Source organism: Gavialis gangeticus, unplaced genomic scaffold (assembly GCF_001723915.1).
Source record: "Gavialis gangeticus isolate Ggan-Ray unplaced genomic scaffold, GavGan_comp1, whole genome shotgun sequence".
In the NCBI taxonomy this organism is placed as follows: Eukaryota; Metazoa; Chordata; order Crocodylia; family Gavialidae; genus Gavialis; species Gavialis gangeticus.
In genome coordinates, this window is record NW_017728992.1 from 16479319 (window position 1) to 16500835 (window position 21517).

The following is a 21517-nucleotide window of genomic DNA, read 5'->3' on the forward strand; positions in this document are numbered from 1 at the left end:
CTTGAGGAGCAACCATTCCTCTTGGGCTCCTCTTCCTGTTGAGTTGTGGTCCCTTAGGGCCTCGACGAGCCTCCTGAGCTTGTCAAAGTCAGCTTTCCTGAAGTCGAGGACTTCTGTATTGCTGATAGTAAAAGTGATCAGCTCGTGGTCACTATCACCCAGCTTCCCATCAATTCTTAGGTCACTGACTAGGTCATCCCCTTTTGCCAGTACCAGGTATAATGTTTCAACCTTAAAAGTATAACTTTAAAATCAACATGAATGTACCTTTTGGAATGTAAAATGAATATAAAACAGGCTAAATTATTCGTCTGCAGCTTCTTCTATAGGGCTGCCACACTGCCCCAGGCCACAAAACATAGTATTTTTCAGCATGATACCACTGTCATAAAGCAGAATGCAAAAATGCCATTGATAATAAAAATCTTAAAGTCAGATTTGCTTGCCAAGCCAAGTGAAATTATTGGGCTCACTCTTGTTGTTCATTGTTATAATCAAAGGTCAATCTGGACTTTAAATAATGCATTTCAAAGGGTGTGTACATGGTCCAAACTCTGCCTTCACTGAGTGTTCTCTGAATAAGAATTTCCGGAGATGCACTGCTTGAAGTTACTATGGACTTTCTTACTGCTAAGCTGAATGAAGTGGTACAATTTTCCTTAAGATTCTATTTAATTAAAAAGTCCTGACATTGCTCCATTTAACCAGGGTGGCATCATTTAAAAAAAGGTGAATATTTAACAAGAGGTTTATATCATGTTTCTTCTTTAGGGATTTGCTTATGGGGAAAATAACAGATAGCTATTTTTCTGTTTTGTCATTAATCAGGACATATTATAATAATGGAGCAAAGTCAGGAATATGAGCCTTACATCTAGACTTTAATGCAATATTTCATAATGAGATGGGTATTTCTCATCCTGAAGTCTGAAACTGATTAATAGGAAATCTACTGCTTTGGCTGTCTGGCACAAACACAGCAATAGCAATATTATTTTTTTAGATAACAATCTCAAGGGGCATTAAACCCTTCTAATAAAATATAATATTAATATCGCAGAGTGACAGGTCTTCTCAAATTAGGTCTTCTGAAAACAGTATTCAGGACATGATTTTATCCTCAGGTAAAACTGGGATTAAGGGCAGATGCATATGTTTTCTGAAAAAAAACCTTGTAGACCAAACAAATCTGAGTGACAAATAGTTCAGTATCAGACTGCTGTAACATTTGAAAAGGCCCTTGAATATTTGTCTTATCCAGTTGGTAAAGTCCCTATAAATTCTGTTGAGTGAGGGATTTTGTTTAAAAATGTCTCTGAATGTGCACAGTAAGTCAATAGTGCTTTGAGAAAATTTTGTGTCACAAGCAATTTTGAGAGACAAGGCATGAAGTCAGCATTGCGAGTGCTACTGAAATATTAGAATCTCTGTGTTGTCATTTTATTTCCTGAAATACTGTTTCCAGGACAGCTGGGCATGTATCAATTTGGACCAAGAAAACCAAATCAGAAAAGCAGCACCAAGAGAAGTTTGCACACAAGACCCTTTTAAATGGCTTCTGATCCATTTGGACACATTTATCTCCCCAAGAAAACACACAGTATGCTTGTTCCTGGCTTAGAGATTGAACAGAGCTCCTCCACGATCTTGTCTCTGAAATCTTTTTTTGTCTTTCTCTGTTGCCTTTTTATTAATACAAATCCTAACGCTGTTCATCTCAGTTAATCCATTTATCCATCCATCAGATTAGCCTCTTTCCTTCAGATCACATCTGCCTAGACTGTCTTAGTTTGGGTTGGGGGAGTTGTTTCTCATCTTCTCAAGGTGTCAACCATCTACTGTAACATGGCTAAAACAGAGCTGAACTTTTGCCCCAAGCCCTCTCTTCTCCCTTTTTTGTCAATAACAGCAGAGAGCACTGGCATCCACCCAGTCACAACAAACTATAATCTGAGTTTCCCCTTGGATTCAGGTGTCTTTTTTGACCTGCACATCAAGAGTGTGGAAGAACTCAAACTTCATGTTGTGTTTGGTATTAGAATTCCCAGACTTAGTCTGAATTTATTGGTGACTATACCGTATGATCGTAGGGAGGAGATCTAACAGAACTCCCCCCCTACAAGTTAAAATACCCTTTTATACTTCATATTGTGAAAAGAGACATGATTTAAACAAAGCATCCTTGAAAAGAAAGTCAGGGGTAAATCATAACAGTTGCTTGCTCAGCAACACATTTTGTTTTGAAAACTGTTATCACCTTTTTGTTTTTAGGAAAGGAAGAACATTTGTCCCAAAAGAACTGTGCATGGAGTCATAATAAGCAGAAGAGTTTTTTCTTATCTTAAAACATTTTAAAATACGAAGCAAGACCATTTTTTTTCTTCGCTGTCTTTTCTTAGTCAAGTTAGAGGCCTAGGTAAATCTACTTCAACAAGAGTGTTTCCTAGTTTTAATGCTTCATCCTGTACAGCACTTCCAAGATCCCCTCCACTGACATGGGTCAGCCCCTGACAATCTTCCTATTCTCTGGCCTTCTGTAATGACAACTAGCCCTGCTTTTATACATTCAAAATGCTGCCAGCAAGGTAATTCTCCCTGTAGTAAAAAACTGTACCCTTCCTTCCCCCATTTCCTCAGGTCACACTGTGTATAGAAAAGGCGAAGGAAACATTTTGTCAAAACTAAAACCACTCCAAATGTATCTTAAAGAATTTCTCTGTGAGACAGAATCTGCACATGTTTTTGTGGTGGCCAAAGCCCTGAAGGCACGGACTGAAGAGGTCTCCAAGCAGTCAGAAGGTGTAGCTTGTGGATGGTCCAGCTACATTTTTTAAAAATTACTTCACAATTAGGAGTGCATTTACAGAGGGAATGATAGGTATATAACCACACAATACTGGAGAACCCAGGTATACCTAAAACAGCAGATTTCCTGCACTGATTATACCTCTGTATCATAGATTTATAGAGTATGTTCTGCACTCTACACCCCAAAACAAGGTTCCCAGTGATATCAGTGGAAGTCTGAGGGCATTGTATAAAACAGGTCTGTGGCAAAGAGAACAAGACTGTATTACAGAGACCAAGGACCACAGGTAAAGGGAGCACAAGGAGAATGGTCGTTCGTTAACAAAACAGTCCTTAAGGCTCAGAGAAAATCCATTCCCTTACGGAGAAAAAGAAGCAGAAGGGTAAAAAAATCCCTCTTGGCTAAGCAGGGAAGTTGCAGCTCTCCTACAGAAAAAGAAAGCAGGATACAAACAATGGAAGCTTAGGACAGCCTCCAAGGAAGACTATTTGACAATGGCCTGCACTTGTAGAAAACAGATTAGGCAAGCTAAGGCAGGAACTGAACTAAAACTAGCTACAAGAACCAAGGACAACAAGAAGTCCTTCTTTAGTTACATAGGGAGTAAAAGGAAAACTAAACGGGAGTGTGGAGCCACTGCTCAATGCCTCAGGATACCTGGTCACTGCCACTCAGGAAAAAAACGAAACTCCTAAATGACTACGTTGCCTCTGTCTTTCACAAGACCAAAGGGAACAACATGCCAGGTAGAGCACAGAACAAGCAGGGTGGGATTGACACCATTCCCACCATTGCCATAGAACTGGTGTTTGATCGATTAAAGAAATTAGACATATAAATCAGCAGGACCAGATGAACTCCACCCAAGAGTGCTGCAAGAGTTGGCCAAAGTAATCACAAAGTCCCTGGCGAAGGTCTATCAAAAATCATGGGTCTCTGGAGAAATCCCAGAGAACTGGAAGAGGATGCTGTGCCCATCTTCAAGAAGGAGAAGCATGAGGACCCAGGAAACTACAGGCCAGTTAGCTTAACTTCTGTTCCAGGGAAAATCCTAGAAACATTCATCAAAGGGGCTATATGTGACAAACCTGCAGAAGGCATGATACTGAATGACAGTCAGCATGGCTTTGTCATGGGCAGGTCTTGTCTGACCAACCTCATTTCTTTCTATAATCAGGTGACCCATCACCTGGATGAGAGAAAAATGGTTGACATCATATACCTCGACTTCCAGAAAGCCTTTGACCTGGTATCCCATGAGGTACTGATCAGAAACCTGGAAGATATAGGTCTCAATTGTGGGACAATCAAGTGGGTGCGCAACTGGTTGCGGGGTAGGACACAGAGTCCAAATGAATGTTTCAGTGTTGTCCTGGTGAGATGTGGGCAGTGGCATACCCTAGGGGTCAGTACTTGGCCCAGTGCTGTTCAATATCTTCATCAATGACCTGGATGAGGGGGTGAAAAGCCCATTGGCCAAGTTTGCAGACAACATCAGGATATGGAGTTGTGCGGACACACCTGCAGATAGGTTGCTGATACAAGCAGACCTAGACAGGTAGAATGGAACCAGATGAGGTTCAATGTAGAGAAATGCAAAGTGCTGCATCTGGGAAGGAAGAACCCCCAGCACACCTACAGGTTGGGCACCGCTAAACTGACCAGCATTACAAATGAAAGGGATCTGGGGGTAACAATAGACCCCAGCATTAATATGAGTTGGCAATGCGACGCACTAGCCGCTAGGGCCAATAAAACTCTGGCATGCATCAATCGATGCATCTCTGGTAAATCCAAAGAAATGATTCTCCCACTTTACTCAGCATTGGTGTGGCCGCTCCTGGAGTACTGCATCCAGTTCTGGGTGTCGCACTTCAACAAGGATGTGCTAAAGCTCGAGAGGGTCCAGAGAAGGGCCACCCGCATGATTAGGGACTTGCATGGCAAGCCGTACAAGGAGAGGCTGAGGGATCTCAGACTCTTCAGCCTAAAGAAAAGAAGGCTGAGAAGGGACCTGATTGTGGCTTACTGCTGTATCTGAGGCATACATCAAGGGCTCGGTGAACAGCTGTTCACCAAGGCACTCTGGGGAGGGAAAACTAGAAACAATGGCCACAAACTCCTGGAAGATAGTTTCAGGCTGAACATTAGGAAAAACTTCTTTACAGCTAGGGTGTCCAGACTATGGAACAAGCTCCCCCAAGAGGTGGTGCAATCAACTACCCTAGAGGTCTTCAAGAGGAGACTGGATAGTCACCTGGCTGGGGTTGTCTGACCCCAGATGTCTTTCCTGCTCATGCAGGGGGCTGGACCCGATGATCCTTCAGGGTCCCTTCCAGCCCTATGATTCTATGACTAGAGTTTAAGAACGTGAACAACTGAAAATGAGACACCTTGCATTATCAAGGCTGGGTTATCTGACTGTATAGGGTGCTATCATAAGTTTGGAAATTCAAATGCAATGATGGACATGGCAAACACAGAAAGGAGGGCTACATTTATAGTAAAGCCTTTCTGCCACTCGCAGTTACAGGGACCTGCTTTGAGTTTATAACTTTGACAGAGTTTAACTGTTTGGGCTGAAATGCTGAGTGTCTGCCTCAGGCTGAATTTGTTTAGAGGATTTGTTTGAAAATAGGCCAGTTCCAAACATGTTAAAAAAATGTTATACCCATTTAAGTGAGACACACTTTCACCTCTCTATTTTGGAGAGCAAACATTAAAATGTAGCAGGGAGCTGCCCTTCTGTTAGGGATTTACCTTTTGCTACTTTGGAAATATAGGGTGCATCTACATGTGAAATTAATGCAATGCTCATAACCTCCAGCACATATTGCACTGGGTTTTCTTGCTCCCAGGTGCCATGCTAACATGTGCACCAGGGACCACAGCACATTGAGCCAGATCAGAACAGCCCTGGCTGGAAGAGGGCCAGGAGGGTCAGCCTGCTAGCCCTGGGCTCCTCCTACCCAGCTGAGGGGTACTCCAGTGTGGGGCTGGCTGGCAGGCAGCCCCTGTGCTGAAGCACCTTTGTGCCCCAGCCAGTCCCATCAGTGTCTAACACATGTGTTGCTGAACAATAAATAACACCGCCACAGAATAGTACTTGTATTTACAAGTACTAACCTATGACGGCATTGTATTAGTTTACTGAGGCCTAATAGGAACACACATGTAGACATAGACTTTACTGAGGAGGTAATTAGTCAGCTCTGCAGTAAATGTCTCATGTAGATGCACCCAGATGTTACATTTCACCAATTTATGGCCTTTTGCATAATGTCAGTGTACACATGCTTAGTGGTGGCTTGCTAGATTTTGACAGTTTGCTCCCAAAATCTCTATCTTTCATGCTCCTGCTTCATGCAGCTTTTCTGTATCAATCAGACTGAGTCTTGTCCAGCTTCACGAAGCAGCTAACCATACTCCTTCCTAGGACTGTTAGGGCTGAGCAGGACCTTCTCTGGAATTGCTCCTACCCACCAGGGTCCTAGGAGGTGTGGGATGCTGGAAATGCAGGTAGGAGGATTCCCTCTCCAGTGCTCCTAGTAGTCTCATTGCAAGCCTTCTGGCATCACAGAAGGGATTTAGGAATGTGGAGGGCCAAAAAGGAGAAGCAATGAAATGCAAGGAGAGAAAAGGAAAAAAGGAACAAGAAGAGATTCAGAATTGAGTGCATAGGAACATAAGGAAGCCAGCACAGGACCTTGAGAGACAGCACAGAAAGAGTTATAACTACCACAGGCTATTCCTGTCAGAATCTGAAATTGAATCCAGGATCCTTGAGCCTCTGCTGTCCAGCAAATTGATGTGAACTCCTCTGACAAAATTCCTCTCTCATTCCTTTATAGTAGCCACTTTGCTAAGAGTAGGAGAGGCGAACCTGTGGCATGTATGCGACAAGTCACATGGGCAGTCTCTGTATATGTGGCACATGGCAGATCAGGGAGGGGGCAGGCACCACATTGCAGACAGGGCAGGAAGCAGAAAGGAGAATGGGGGATCAGGCAAGGGAAGGGGATTGGAGTGGCACTCAGGGGAAGTGCAGGGCTTATCTGGCACACCTGCCAAAAAGGCTCCCAGTAGCTTAGGGGGTAACAGCCTACTTCTACTACCATTTGTTCAAGTGCTAGAAGCCTCAGCTGTAGAGCTAAAGGTCCACACCCTGCTCATTTACCATGTGGGGACTAATATGGTTCTACCTGATGACATTTCTGAGTTTTGTTTAAAATGAATTAAGAACATTATTTTAAAAACTACATGAAAAATTGAAGTCATAAGGTCAAACAGTCTAAAGCTAGGAAATGTCAGGAGCAACATGATCCTTTGGGTCTTACATGTCATGACATTATCCTTAAAGACATAATTCCATGCTGTGTTTTTTCTGTAGGATACTTGTCTAACTCAGCTTGGGGTAGGTCACAAGAAGCCATCGTGTCCACTGTCTTGCCAGTTAACACTAATGCTCTTCTTCTCTATCCTTTAAAGGGGCAAATGTTCATTCAACTGACCCGAATCGTGGAATGACTTCCTGGGAATGGGCTTGTTACACCGGAAGATCAGAATCTGCTATGCTCATGCAGAAGCTGATGGACAGTCCGCGCCCTGAGCAGTTTTGTGATCAATATAAACCAGAATGGCCAAAGATGAAGGAACTTCTTGAGAAGGCTGCGGAACCAAAAAGCTGTTTTCAGAGGATATCAGACTGTTTGAGGTCAGCAGTGACATTCAGGGTTGCCTCTAACCCTGAAGAGGATGGTGTTCTTGATCACATGGTTAGGGTGACAACAAGTTTAGGTAGTCCCTTTGTTGCCCTGTCTTGCAGGACTGTGTGTCCAGGGAGCCCACCCTGTGTGGGGAAACGCACACTGTCTGTGCAGGAAATCCTGAGGAAGCAGAGAGTCCAAGAGATCCGCTCTCAGGACAGAGATCATGTTAGTAGCTATGAGAAATTATTTCAGAACTCCAAAATCATGGTGGTCCCCAAAAGGAAAGACCGGAGGGCTAGTCTGCAGCCTTTAAGCTTCTCTGCGTCTCAAGTGAATGTGGTAGCCACAAGGAAAGCAAGCCTTCTCCCACTCCACCTTCTCAGAAGGAGCAGTGTAAGACCAGGATTTGTGATCCCCAAAGTCCGTATTACCAAGGCTCCTCCATCCAACTTCCAGCCAGAGCCAGTGAGGAGGAAGAACAGTGCCAGAAACAACATGTACCTGCAGATTCCTAAATGGAGATACAAAGAGTTGAGAGAGGAACGGAAGAAGGCAGAAGAGCAGGAGAAGAGAAGGGCAGAAGAGATCCAGAGACAAAAGAACATTTCTCTCCATCAAAAAAAAAAAGACTTGATTTAATTATGGGAATTACCACAAAAGGTCCAGATGTCATCTCCCAGGGTAGAAGGCTGTATGCTGTCAAACTGTGGGATGCAGAACTGAATAATAGCCCTATAGCACAGAAACCACATGAGCTAGCACTAAAGGCATCTAGTGGAATGTGAGGAAGTATTGGGGTTGAAAAAGTGAAAACAGTTGATTATTTGCTCTCTGGTAGGTTTGTCTAATCCTGGATGAGCAGGTGAGAAGGAGCCTGCAATGCTCATATGTATGAAAGGATCATGCTTTGTATTCATCATGATGAAGTTAAGAGTCTCAGCTTTTGACACTAATCATTCTCCCCTCCTCTTCTTTAGGTGCATATGAATCGCAACACTTAGTAAATGAAAGCCACAAAAAGTTTAAAGTAGGCCACAATCTCTATGCAACTGGTACAAGGCAGAAAATCTGGGGAGGAGGGGGTGGGTGTGTAATGCAGATCATTTTGACTGTAATAAGCACTTTATGGATATTTTAATTCTGTAAAACAGAAACTTAAGGTATCAAAGGTATCTAACACTACACCTGTACCATAGGTATAGCAATCTTTCAAAGCCCAGGGCAGAGGTGGGAGGAGGGAAGGAGAAGTGGAGTCTAACCTGACAGCTTATGCTGCGGTTGATTCTGTAGCAGTGCAACACGGGCTGGTGCAGCTGAGAAACAGGCAACACTATGGGCCCGGTGGGGCCCCATTTGCTCCCTCCCTCCCTGGGCACAGGACTGTGCCTTCACCCTCCTTCCCCCAGATATACGGCTGGATGTGGGATCTGTCTGCCTGATTCTTGCAGTCAGGGTGCAGAGCTGCACCAGTTATGGCAAAGACTCCCATGGGGAGGGGCCAAACTGGTGCCCAGGGCTTGTGCCCTTCTTGCCTCCACTGTTTATGCAATGGGCCTATTCTAATTCTTCATGCTGTTGACTGTGCTTCTCCCAGATAAAAATAGCTGCATACCAAATACCTAAGAACTGGCAGTTAGGACAATCAGCCCCAGCAGATGTAAATCAGGTATGGTCCATAAGTTGCAGTGAAGCTCCACCATTTTGCATCACTTGTAAATCTGATGTACTTGTTTAATGCATTGTCAATTTAAGATTTGCCTCCTCCTTTGCATTTTCTTTTCTTTAGTGTCAGGGAACCCCATCATTATATTCGCCTATCAAATAAATTAACTCTTTAATCATAGAGTTTATTTAAATATTGATGGTCATGTTAAAAAAATGCTTTAAGTTTACTTGAGCTAAACTAAATCCAGGAGAGAATGATTGTTCTGATAACAGAACTGTCTTCACCAAGGATATCAAGTGCCAATAATATTCTGTGAAAATTCAGTCTTATGTACTGTCCCAAGCAACCTACCCACCAGTATATGGAAATCCAAGATAAGTATCATAGTGAAGATTTGCTGTACTACATCCTCGGTACGAAATACAGAGGACTATTTCCATCATCCCTATGTCAACTCCAGAGAAAAACATTTCCTAACATTCCAGTCAGAGCAGGAGTGACTCAGGTTGTTCCACTATTAGCAGAGAGGGATCACGGTGTCATCCATATTTTCCCTTACCTTTTCTGGATGCCATAAAAGTAATGGTGTTTGCTATATGTGGTGGTCCAAGATGGCAGCCCGGTATCCTTCAAAGTAATTATCTGAGGCTCAAACCAAATCTTAGCTGGCATTTAGAAGCACTTAATGGCCTAGAAAAGCACCATATCCACAGATACTTTTGAAACTGAGAGCTTACCTGATTAGACAAAAAGTCATTTAGCCCCCAATGAAGTTGTTTTGGTTTTACCAAGAGAACTGTGTAAAGGGCATAGACAATGTTTGTGTCTTCAGGAACATGCTTTAGAATTTCTTTTAAGCTGCTAAACTGGCAAATCCTGGTATGGACTATGACCTTGCTATTTGCTAAAGAAAGGCTACGTTTATCAAAGTAGGGTACAAAAGAAGACAGCAAGACACGCAGTAAATATGGTACCTATTTTTTATAATTATTTCCTTCCATTTCAAATGTTCATTTCATTATGTTGCTCAGTGTTCAACACTAGACAGAACTTAAATGAGAATTTCAACGAAAAATTCTGTAATTAGGTAACCCATAAGCATATATGAACTGCCACAATAGATCAAACCAAAAATACATCTTTTCCAGTATCTTATTTCCAGCAGTGGCATCTAGCAGATGCTTTAGAGGAAGTGTATAAGAAACGGGGCATGTGTAGAGTGATCCATCTTCTGTCATATCCTGCCAGTTACCAGCAGTTGTAGATTTTGGGGTGTCCTGAACCTGAGGTCACATCCCTGACTGTTGTAGTAGATGGCTCTGGATGGACCTGCCCTTCATACATTTGTCTAATCTCTTTTTGAACCACATAATATTGTTGTCCTCTCCCATGTCTTGGGACAGGAGTCAACTGTCCCTCATGTCCTGGGCATGAGTTACCTGCATGTTGTATTTAAAAAAACCCCCCAAAAACACTTCCTCGGGTTTAAACCTGCTGTTTAGCAATTCCCATGGGTGCCCCCTGGCTCCTGTGATGCGAGGCTTAATAGCCCCTATTCTTTTTACAAATTGGTTATGGTTTATAGATCTTAGTCATATCTTCCCTCAGTCTGTTCTCAAGATGATGTTGCCATGCCTTTTCAATTTCTCCTCATACAGAAATTACCTTATACTACTGATCGTCTTTGTTGCCCTTCTCTACACCTTTACTAGTTCTGGCGTGACTAGAATTGTAGACAGTATTTAAGGTATGGGTTCACCATGGATTTGAATAATGGCATAATGTTTTCAATCCTTTCCTAATGGATCCTAACATTTATTTGTCTTTTTGACCATTGTTGCACACTGAGCCAAGGTTTTTAAAGAATGATTTGCAGTGACTCCAACATCTCTTTCCTCATTGCTAGAGGCTAATTCAGAGCCCATAATTGTATGTGTCCAATTAAGGTAATTTCTTTCTATGCTCATTACTTCACACTTACCAGTGTTTAATTCTAACCCCCTCCTTACCTTACTCTGCAGTGTCCTGAGTTATAGCTTTCTCAAATTAGGCTCAGTTCCCATTGGTACAAAGAGTGCAGGTCTCTCTGGTTTTGGTTCCTAGCATCTTTTCAACAGTTGTGTATTGAACTAAGAAAAAAAAAACAATTTACTGGCTGCAGCTTCAGTAGACACTAGTATTTAATGGATTTGGTAACTTCAGAGCCCAACAGGACTATGCAAATCTTTAAGAGGCTGTCCATAAGGGACCTCCTCTCCTGTTCTCCTGTATCACACTCTTTATCCACCTCAGTGGCACTGATTTGAGAGAACAGTTTTAGTATCTCTTAAGGGAGCTTCTTTAGCACCTGTGATCAGGTATTTCCTGCTAAAAGAGCTCTAAGCAGCATATAGGGGTCCTGTACCCCAGAAGAAGCTCTGTCTCCGAGAGTTCCAGTGCAATATATTCTGAAGCTGTCTAGGAGGGTTCAGCACATATGATGCTTCATGATATCTGGTGCCACTGGCTGGTGCAGGGATGCTCAGTGTCCTGGATACAGCACCACAGCACAGCTCCACGCTGCTCCTCATGTGGTGAAAAGCAGCCATGAGTGTTCACAGGCAGCGGCCTACTGAATTTGCAGCTAGCTCCTTTCTGAAGTGCAAGTGCAAGGACGGCAAAGCTTTTTTTCCCCCCTCCTTGCCAAAACACTAAGGCTTACCACAACCTGGCCAGACTCAAAGGCCAGCTCCTAAAATTCTAGTGCCCACATACAGCATCAACATCAGTCCTAACAGCCCTGGGTGCAGTCTAAGCAGAGCCTGTGTGGGCCTGTTAAGCAAGGTTTTTCTCTAGATTTTTATGAGGTCACCTCTTACTATGGTGCTGGAACCTGGTAACTCAACTACACTAGAGATGATCCTTCTGATTGAGAGTGAAGGGAGCGTGTACTATTTTGTCTAAACTGTCCAGATGTTCTGGTTATACAGCAGACTTCACTCTGCAAGCCTGTCAATTCTTCACCCTTTGTAAGCACTAATTTTACTTTAAAATAAACAGAAATAAAATATTAGATTTCATGGGAGCTTAATGTAATGTTACAAGGAAGAAGCTGATACTCATTTATTTTTGGGATTGCAGGGTCAACCTATTCAGTGTCCAGTCCAAGAATGTCAGGATGGATTTCATCCCAATACACTGTACAGGACAGATGAACTGTTTACAGGGGATTTTTTGTTTACAGGCAACCTACTGTATTTAAGTATCAGAACTGATATTCAGTATCAGAAGAGCAATCTTTACTGCAAAGTAAACATATGAATTTGCACTCTTTCTAACACCTGCGGTAGAGATATAATTGACAGGTACTTTCTCTCTCAGGGATGAACATATAAAATGTTACAATTAGGGGCTGAAAAATAAGCCCATTTTCTAACCCTTTGTACTTTGCTATGTATATGTATTGTACACTTCAGTTAAAACAATTAAACAAAATCTGACAAAACCATCACAAGACTTGTTCTTCAGCTAGATTTTGGGTCGTTGCTTTTCACTTGACTGGTGTATCCATACCAGTGGGTAGTTTCTACCATCTGAGATAAGTCTAGCCTCTATGAAAGGATTTATTATAGAAAGGGCCATCAAATTCCTTGTAGACTAATGTCGCTATGAGAAAAAGGTCCATTATGTTTGTCACTGATCCAGCATTCTTGGTTGGTGTCTCTGCAGAGGGATAAATGGCCAAACAGATATGGAAATTTCCTCATGGTCAGGGGAGGTCCCTGAACAACTGTTTACAGTGCAGGCAAAGGTGTAACTGCAGCTAATGTAGAGAGGCTGGGGCTAACTAGTGAAAAGCTTTTAAACTAGCTAACTTTGGTGCTGCTCACTGTATAGTCATTGCAGCACAGAATTCAGTGCAGACAGCAAAACCCACTATTGAAAGCTAGCTCAGGTATATCTATAAAAGCTACAGTCATACCTTTGAGTGCTGCTACACCTTCCATCAGCACGGATGCCGGTCTGCTAAATCAATTGAAGAAGCTGGCAGTATTTTCACCCTTGCTATTTATCTTGCAAGTATCTAGTTTTGCTTAATAAACTCCAAAGCATGCCCACTGTTTACCTCAGGGATAGGGGCCAAAACGTAACTAGCCCCAAAAAGAGATGCTTTGTAATATACCACATATAAAATCAATACTTAGGCACCATTTATGAAAAAACTAATATAAATATAAGATGATAAAATATACTACTTTTTCATAAAAAATAATCTTGTATTTGGAGACTATCAAGAGAGTTTGATCTTCATTTGTTATTTGCCATGGCACTTCGTAAAACTAACTTAGGCTCTCCTGATCTTTGCATAAGTCCATGTGTAAGCATTTCTTCCTAACTTTTGTTATAGTTACAAAGCTGGTCCTCTCTTTATATAAAAATATGATTAAATAAAATCAATAGATTCATTCTTGCAGCTCCCTTTGGAAATAGACATAGTCTGTTATAGTCATTGCAGGTTTCACATCAATACAGTTTGCTATAAAGTAATGCAATACAGTAATTTGTTTCACTGTCCAAAAGAGAATCATGAACATTTCTCCTGACCTCTGCCATGTTTTATCAGAACTTATTGGAAAGGCACTTTTCTTAGATTTGAAAAATACTGTTTTTCAGACTTGTCATTCTTTACTCCCATTTTTGTTTCTGCTTAACAAGCAGGGGAGTGATTATAGGGCAGAGTCTGATGCCCAATGGGTGTCCAACGGGTGTCCCACAGGGGTTAAGTTGCAGCCCCTGGGTTTTTGCCTGGCTGTTGCTCCTCCACCCAGTCTGGCTGCAAGAGCAGCCACAGTCACCTGGCTTCCCCTCCCTTCTCTAGGTTTTGCATGGGTGCGCAGTTCAGTGGTGGGATAGGGGGTGTGTGCATTACTTTATGTGGGTAGGTATAGGCGTACCTAGGATTTTGAAAAGGGGGTGCAACATCACATATAACACAATATCCATTTTCTCCAGATAAAAAGATATTAAAAATTTTACTAATATTTTAGGGGGCTAGGGCTGTATTATTCAGTTTAGGAGTGAAGAAAAAATGAATAACTTTATTAGAATGTGCACTAAATTGCTAAATTATAGATTAAGTTTAAAAAACACAATGGACTAGTAAAAGTAGTCAAATCATTTTATTAGTCCTATAGTCATTATAGTTAAATGTACATCTCTTATTCAGATTCTTAAAACAAAATCTAGCCTTTGTGATCATCTTGACAGTGCCTCCAACACTTCACTGTCAGTCATTTCCACACTTAAGTTATTGTTCACCTGAGCTAATGTTACCACACCTGAGTTCAGGTTTTTAGCTAAAACTAAAAACATACTGCAGGGCTGTGAAACAGAACAGAGGTATTCCCAGGAATGGCTAACAGACACCAAAACTACAAAAGAAATGATAACTTGATTCATGAAATATCAAAACCAACAAAAAAGAGAAAGGGTCACTATCACCTGAGATTAGCAGGACTCAGATGCATTACAATAAGACATGAAGTCAAATGACTCCCTCAGGATTGCCTGAAGAGAAATGCTGCTGCCCTTCCTGGTGGTTGGTTTTAAAGTTTAGGTGGAGCAGGAATCAAAAGGGAATGGGGGTGCACCTGCTACACTGCACCCCCCACTGGATCAGCCCCTGTTGGCAGGTACACTGTTTCTGCTACAGTTCTTCCTGGTTTGGCTCTGACATGCCTCCAGAAAAATGAAGGCACACTGGGCAGTTCACCCTGGTGGCACCAGCAGCCTGAAGAGAAATGCTGGAGAAAATGCCTGATTAACAGAATGCAGACTGGTGCACTGCTCTGCTGCTTGTCAGTTCAACTCTGACATGCTTCCTGAAGACAAAGGCATCTGGGGTAATTTCATTCTCTGGCAGCAGTGGAGGTGCTGGGGCCAGTATCATGGCACCAATTGAGAACCACTACTTTAAATGGTAGGAAATAGTTTAGCAATTCTCAAATTGACAGAAACTGACTCCTTTCCAGAAGATTAAACCAGTTTCATTATAGGCAACCCTCATGATGTGTGATTAAAGATGTACATAGTTTAATTTGTGTACTCACAGCTTTCTAGTCCTTCAGTTTCCTCCTAAGGATCACTTCCATCTTTTTGTTTGTGGGAGGGCAGAGGCAGAAATGTCAGAGTAAGTCTTCATCATAATACCACTTCTCTTTTCATAATGAGGAAGGGTATATTTAATAAAATGATACCTGAAATATCATCATGGATGTTTTAGGGTAATGCCAATCAAAAGGAAGGGGGTAGTTCACACCTCTTGTTTCTGGTTGTCACAGGTTGTAGCAAATGCCTCTATACATATACATATAGCACTTGGGACACAGATTTGCTTCTCAAGTGTACCAACTGGAGACTTAGGGCACTTATACATGTGATGGAGCTCCACTCTGCTGTGTGCTAATTAGATTAATTGAGTCTGCTGCAAGTCTGCTGGAGAGTGCTAACTAGTGTGCTCTACCAGTTTCTGTGTCACATGTATTCAGGGTCCCTCTATTTCAAAATGGCAGTGGGGGTGCTTTAACTAAAGCTTGTTGAAAGAGCTTTAGTTAAAGTGACCCTGACACCATTTTAAAGCACAGGACACTGAATACACGTGACACTGCAGGCACTTTAATTAGAGAGGCTCTTAGAGCCTCCGCTCTCTCCATTCCAGAGCATGCGTATAGATGCCCTTAGTGTGGATAGAGTGCAAACGTATGACACATTAGTTACTCTTCCACTAAGTCTCTTAGCATGGATGACTGAACTCTTAGTGCAGAATCCCTTATTCCACTGCAGTGACTGCAGATTGTCCAGCCAGAGTTGGGTTAGCTTTAAATTTGCTGGCTCATGCGCTGCTAGCAGTGTGGTCATGGTAGTGTGGAGCTTAGGTCAGGGTAGTTGCCTGAATATTGACTCAGATTCTCATAGGGAATTTGCAATCCATGCCAAACTTTGTACTAAAAGTAGATCTATGCAACTACCCTGGCCAGCTTTGTCACTCTTGCCTTCTGACCATCCACATATACCACCCTTACAATACTTTGTGGCAACAAGCCAGCCACAACCTGGAAGCTAATTTGAGTTTCAGACCTGAGGCTAGGCTTCTCCACTCCCAACACAGACCCTCCCTATGGTCCCACGTGTTCAGTAGTCACTTGACCCAATCAGGATGGAAGCACTGGAGGTCTGCTAGTGGTCCTTTTTATCTGTACTGCCCATAATGAAAGGTGGCCCAAGAGAGAGAGACAAGTCTATATATATAAAAATAGCATGATTCCTAGAAGGGTTCTGCATGACTTTCCTGTTCCTATGTAGCAAAGCCTTTCTAGAAATCAGTCTGACCATTAATTATCTCTCCTCTGCTTTACAGGGCAAAATAGAAAGGTGTCATACACTGAGAGGGATAACTTGTATGGCTCAGGATAGTTCAACTCATTTCAAAATAGAGGTACAGATTTGCCTTATTAGTACCTGCTTTAGCTAGTTGAAAGTCAGGTCAGGTATGTCTACGTTGGATGCAGTAAACCAATATCAATGGTAGAAGTTCCATGCATAATTCTTCACAGACTAACCACCCAAGAAGACAGCCTATGTTTGAAACAGAAAACCCTTTGACACATGAGGACTGGAGGAAATGGTGATAGGATTAAACAGGGATATCCTGAATAACTTAACAACAATTAGAGTCTTCACTGACCAAAAAAAGAAAAAGACTAAGACATTTTAACCCTGCAGCAGGTCCAGTAAACCTCCTGCTTTAATTAAATCCATTTGGAAACTAATCAAAGTTCACTAACACCACTTTGTTGTACAGAAGGCTTAAAGCCACATGTCCATTTATGTTCTAGTTTGAGCTCTAGAGTGATCTCATTTTTCTGTATTCCTTTTGGCTTTCATTTTTTTTTACCACCACAGTAACTTGTTTGTCCTTTATTATAAAGCTTGCCATTTTCAGATCTCTCATCCTTTTCATACAAGTACACAAATGCAAACAGCATCTGGGGACCAGTCTTTAATCCCTACATACCCAGAGAAGTGTTCTCTCAAAGAGTAGCCTGACAGTCTTTTACTCCTAGCACAACCTTTTACCCCCTACAGTCTCCCTTTGCTTACATCCACTCTTCTTAGGGGCAGATCCTCTTTCTTTCCCGGTATAATAGTTTTTAATTATGCCCATGACTAGAAAGAAGTCAATCACAGATTACACCCATATGGAAAATGCCCTGTTTGCTGAAAGTGCAAAGAGAATTAAATACTTCCAATGGCTGAAAAACTCAATGTATCCTGTCTTTTGGTTATGGACTCAGTGTAACCTGAAAACCAGCCATGTGTCTGTTTCCTGGACCACTTTGATACTAAAAAACATTTTAAATCATAGTTTTTGCACTCCTTTGCAGACTTTCTATAATACAAGAGTGGTTGGGCTGTACTCCACTTTTGAGCACGTGAGCAAGTTAACTTCTGTTCTTAGACTTTCTGATGTGGGTATTACAACAACAAATTCTAACCTGGCTTCCTGAGTTTCTTTGCAAAACACCAAAGGAATCTACAAAGAACAAGTCTTTTAAGTCCTTATTTAGTGTTATGGAAAAACAAAACCTACCCCAAGACAAAATAAAATAACTCATGCTTTCAAGTGTGGAGCTTTTGCTCTTACTATCTCAACACAGCATTCCCACAGATTTAAGTAGAAAAGAGCACAGAAATTTTATACAACCTAGCCAGTATCCAGGAATGATTCCCTTAAGTGGACGAACTACCCTACTATAGAGCCACATTCATCAGACTACCTCCTTTGCCAGTACATGTATGAAAAACATACAGCACAAAAATACCTTGTCTTTGTAGGGCCCAGAAATAAATGGATTTATAACTTGCATTGAGACTGCAATGTTGCATCAGAAGTTGAGAACAGACATGTGGCTTTTGTAATATGTCAGTTGCTGAATGAGGCTTTGAAAACAGACTTGTAAAAGGCATAGGTTGGAGTCTACAAAGACTAATGTTCCAAACTGTCTTGAAAGAAACATCCAAACAAATACGTCATTCCAAAAATGGAACAATTGCTAAAGCAATCTATATTCCTGAGACAGTCAAGTCTCAAAAAGCAGGGGTCTCCTCAGATGGGGATGGTAGAAACTCTGTTATCTACAGCCTCTATATTATGAAGGAATTATATTACTTGTTAGCTAAGTAAAGAGAGTTACTTCACAAGCCACATAATCAGACTTGTATGTTCTTGTATGTACCTGAGTCCTAATACAAAATAGCGTGGCTACCTGGGGAGTCCTCCGTCGGGATAAAGAATACTGACTTTGACTTCCATTGCAACCATAGAGGCTTCTCAGCATATACACATTTTGCAGGACACATAGAATGAACAAACAGTTCAAACTGGAGTCTGACCCATTCACAACAGGACAGGCTGAGCAATCAGTTTGGCTGTGTGTTTATACAGCCAGCTGTTTATTGCAGAGGCACACCTGGCATCCCATCCAAGGTTTCCATTTCACAGAACTTTAAAGCATCCACAGGCTGCTTTGGAATGGAAATTCCACTGGTCTCGCTAAAGTCATCAGTGACATTTCCTCATATAACATGAAACAGCTGGAATGTTCCAAGCATTACACAATTTACTTCCAGTCTTTGACACAGGTTACCTGAATGACTGTGCTTCCTTCACCATGTGGCAAGATCAGTGCATCATAATGTGCATCATACCCTGTTCCTATTCTTCCCCCCCAGCCCCCATGCCCACCCCAGTATGACACAGGACCCCTGCAATATCCATGGAAGCTATATTCAAGGAAGAACCGTCTAACTCTGAAGGTGGCTAAGCATTGGGACAGATTACTTAGAGAGGTGGTGGCGATTTTTACGTTCAGGTTAGATAAACATTTGTTTGGCATGATTTAGACAAGAGGTTTGGACTAGATGACCGCCTGAGGACTAGATGACTACCTTGCGCAGTGGGTTGGACTAGATAATCTCCTGAGGTCCCTTCCAGCTCTATAGTTTTATAATAAGCGATTTCTTTGAAGAACTTAACTTCTCTTTTAAAAGCTGTTTCCTAAATTTCCTCCAGTGTATTACTATGTATGAAATAAAGCCTTGTTGCTTAGATGAAGAGTGGAGCTGAACAAACTACTCGTGGAAAATCAATTTATTAAATTAATTTTGCCATGTTCTTGTATTCAGGATTCATTTCACAAACCAGATTTTATGAACTTGCTTCATGTTTGAAACCATTCAATGAATATTTAAGAGATCGAATTCAGGCTGCAGATTGTTTAATCAGTGTTCCACAAGCTGCACTCATTATTCCCATGATTTGCGCCATCATCTCTTCACATCTGCACAAGTAAAGGCATCATAGCTATGTCATCTCACCCCAAAGAGTACAGGTAGATCCTTGTCTGGAATGTCTAAATGCATCTATCAAAGGGCTGATTCTGTCTGTTACACAGTGTTACACAGTCAGCAGCAGTTCTTATCTGCTGCTCTCTGGCAGAAGATACAACCATCGAAAATGGTCATGCAGAAGGTCATGGAGTGATGGTCACATAGACTTCTTCTTGCGTACACCATGATCCAGAGGATTGATGGTTGTCAAGAGGGACAAAAGGGAGCGATGCAGTGAGCATCACATCATACTGTCTTTGACTTTCAGCCTGCATGACTAGATATCCATTTACACCTGGATAAATTCAACTGGGTAAATTCAACTCCACTTCAACTGGAGACAGCCTTCAGCTGGAGCAAGGCCCAAGCCTAACCCTCTGCAGCCATGGCAAGAAACCTTGACCACTCTACCCCTGCATCTCCTGCTTTAATTAAATCCATTTGGAAACTAATCAAAGCTCACTAACACCACTTTGTTGTACAGAAGGCTTAAAGCCACATGTCCATTTATGTTCTAGTTTGAGCTCTAGAGTGATCTCATTTTTCTGTATTCCTTTTGGCTTTCATTTTTTTTTTTACCACCACAGTAACTTGTTTGTCCTTTACTATAAAGCTTGCCATTTTCAGATCTCTCATCCTTTTCATACAACTACACAAAAGCAAACAGCATCTGGGGACCAGTCTTTAATCCCTACATACCCAGAGAAGTGCTCTCTCAAAGAGTAGCCTGACAGTCTTTTACTCTCCTGTCTTGTCATGCTTGGGGACCCCAAATCCTTTTGCAATCTATTAATGTCAAATTACTAGTTGACACCAGCATTTGGGTTTGGGGAATTTCAAACTCCTGTTTGCAGTGATGGGTTAATTTGGAAAAATACACCAACTATTCTCCCAAGACTGTTTTTTTTTTTTTATGTCTAGTGTAAACACTGGTATAATCTTTAATTCAAGGCTGTCTTTGGAGGATCATAGCTCCAACTCAGGAACAAAGTACGGCTGACAACAGTATAGTCAGAGGCAGACGATGAAATATTAATCCATGCTTTCGTGACATCCAGGCTAGATTAGAGTAATTCCCTCTTTGCAGGCCTCTCCAAGGCCTTCCTTTACAAAAGTGCAGCTTGTAGAGAATTCAGCTGGCAGGATTTTAACATGTACAATAGACAATCAGCAAGCCTTCAGGCACTAAGCCTGCAGCCTGGTCAAAAAGACCTCTATAAGTTCTGGATGTATATGTACCCTTTATTTCTGTTGTCCCATGCAGAACACAGTTATACAAATTGTAAAAGTGTTTATCAGCTATTTAAAAAAGTCTCAGTTGTGGGTGCATTGTGTCACCCAAGTCTCCACTGCAAACAAAACAAAACAAGCATAGATTCTGCAACTTTTTTTTCCCTAACAATTCTTCTTCCAAACAAGCTGCTTTTCCCTTCCTGAAACAGAGAGATACTGGGCTCCTGCATTCAATTCCCATGCACTGCCATGTCCCTAACCCTCATATCTTTCCTTTTAGTCCACAACCCTGCTGTCTTCTCAATGTTTGATGCAAAACTCGGCGTTGGGATTCTTTCCATTATTATCAGTGTAGTTTGGATTCAGTACAGACATTCAAATAACAGCATACTGCTTGGCTTTATACTTTGCCTAAGTTCTCTTCTCTTTCTCTTTTCCATTGACCTTGTCTTTCTTTTTCCCTTTTCTGAGTGTTTAATTTACATTCTCCTCTTTCTCAGTGATTTTTCCCTCCTCCACAATCACTCTTGTTTTATTTCTCCATCCTCCTTTTTTACTAGGAAAAAAAGCACTAGGAAAGGGGGGAAACTGTTGAAAGCTCAAAACTTTTTAATGCCCCTCAACATTAGTTATTAATATTGATTCAAAGAATATGTGTGTGTGGGGGGGGGG

The 21517-nt window shown here is 41.8% G+C and overlaps 1 protein-coding gene across 1 annotated transcript in view; it reads left to right on the forward strand.

Moving 5' to 3' along the window:
* Positions 1 to 10637, forward strand: part of ANKRD33B (ankyrin repeat domain 33B) — a 105120-nt gene extending 94483 nt beyond the window's left edge. The window contains exon 4 of the mRNA XM_019521108.1: positions 7298 to 10637. Coding sequence (XP_019376653.1) covers positions 7298 to 8157 — 860 coding nt within the window. The 3' untranslated portion in view covers positions 8158 to 10637. The remainder of the gene's footprint in view (positions 1 to 7297) is intronic.
* The last annotated feature ends 10880 nt before the right edge of the window (positions 10638 to 21517 follow it).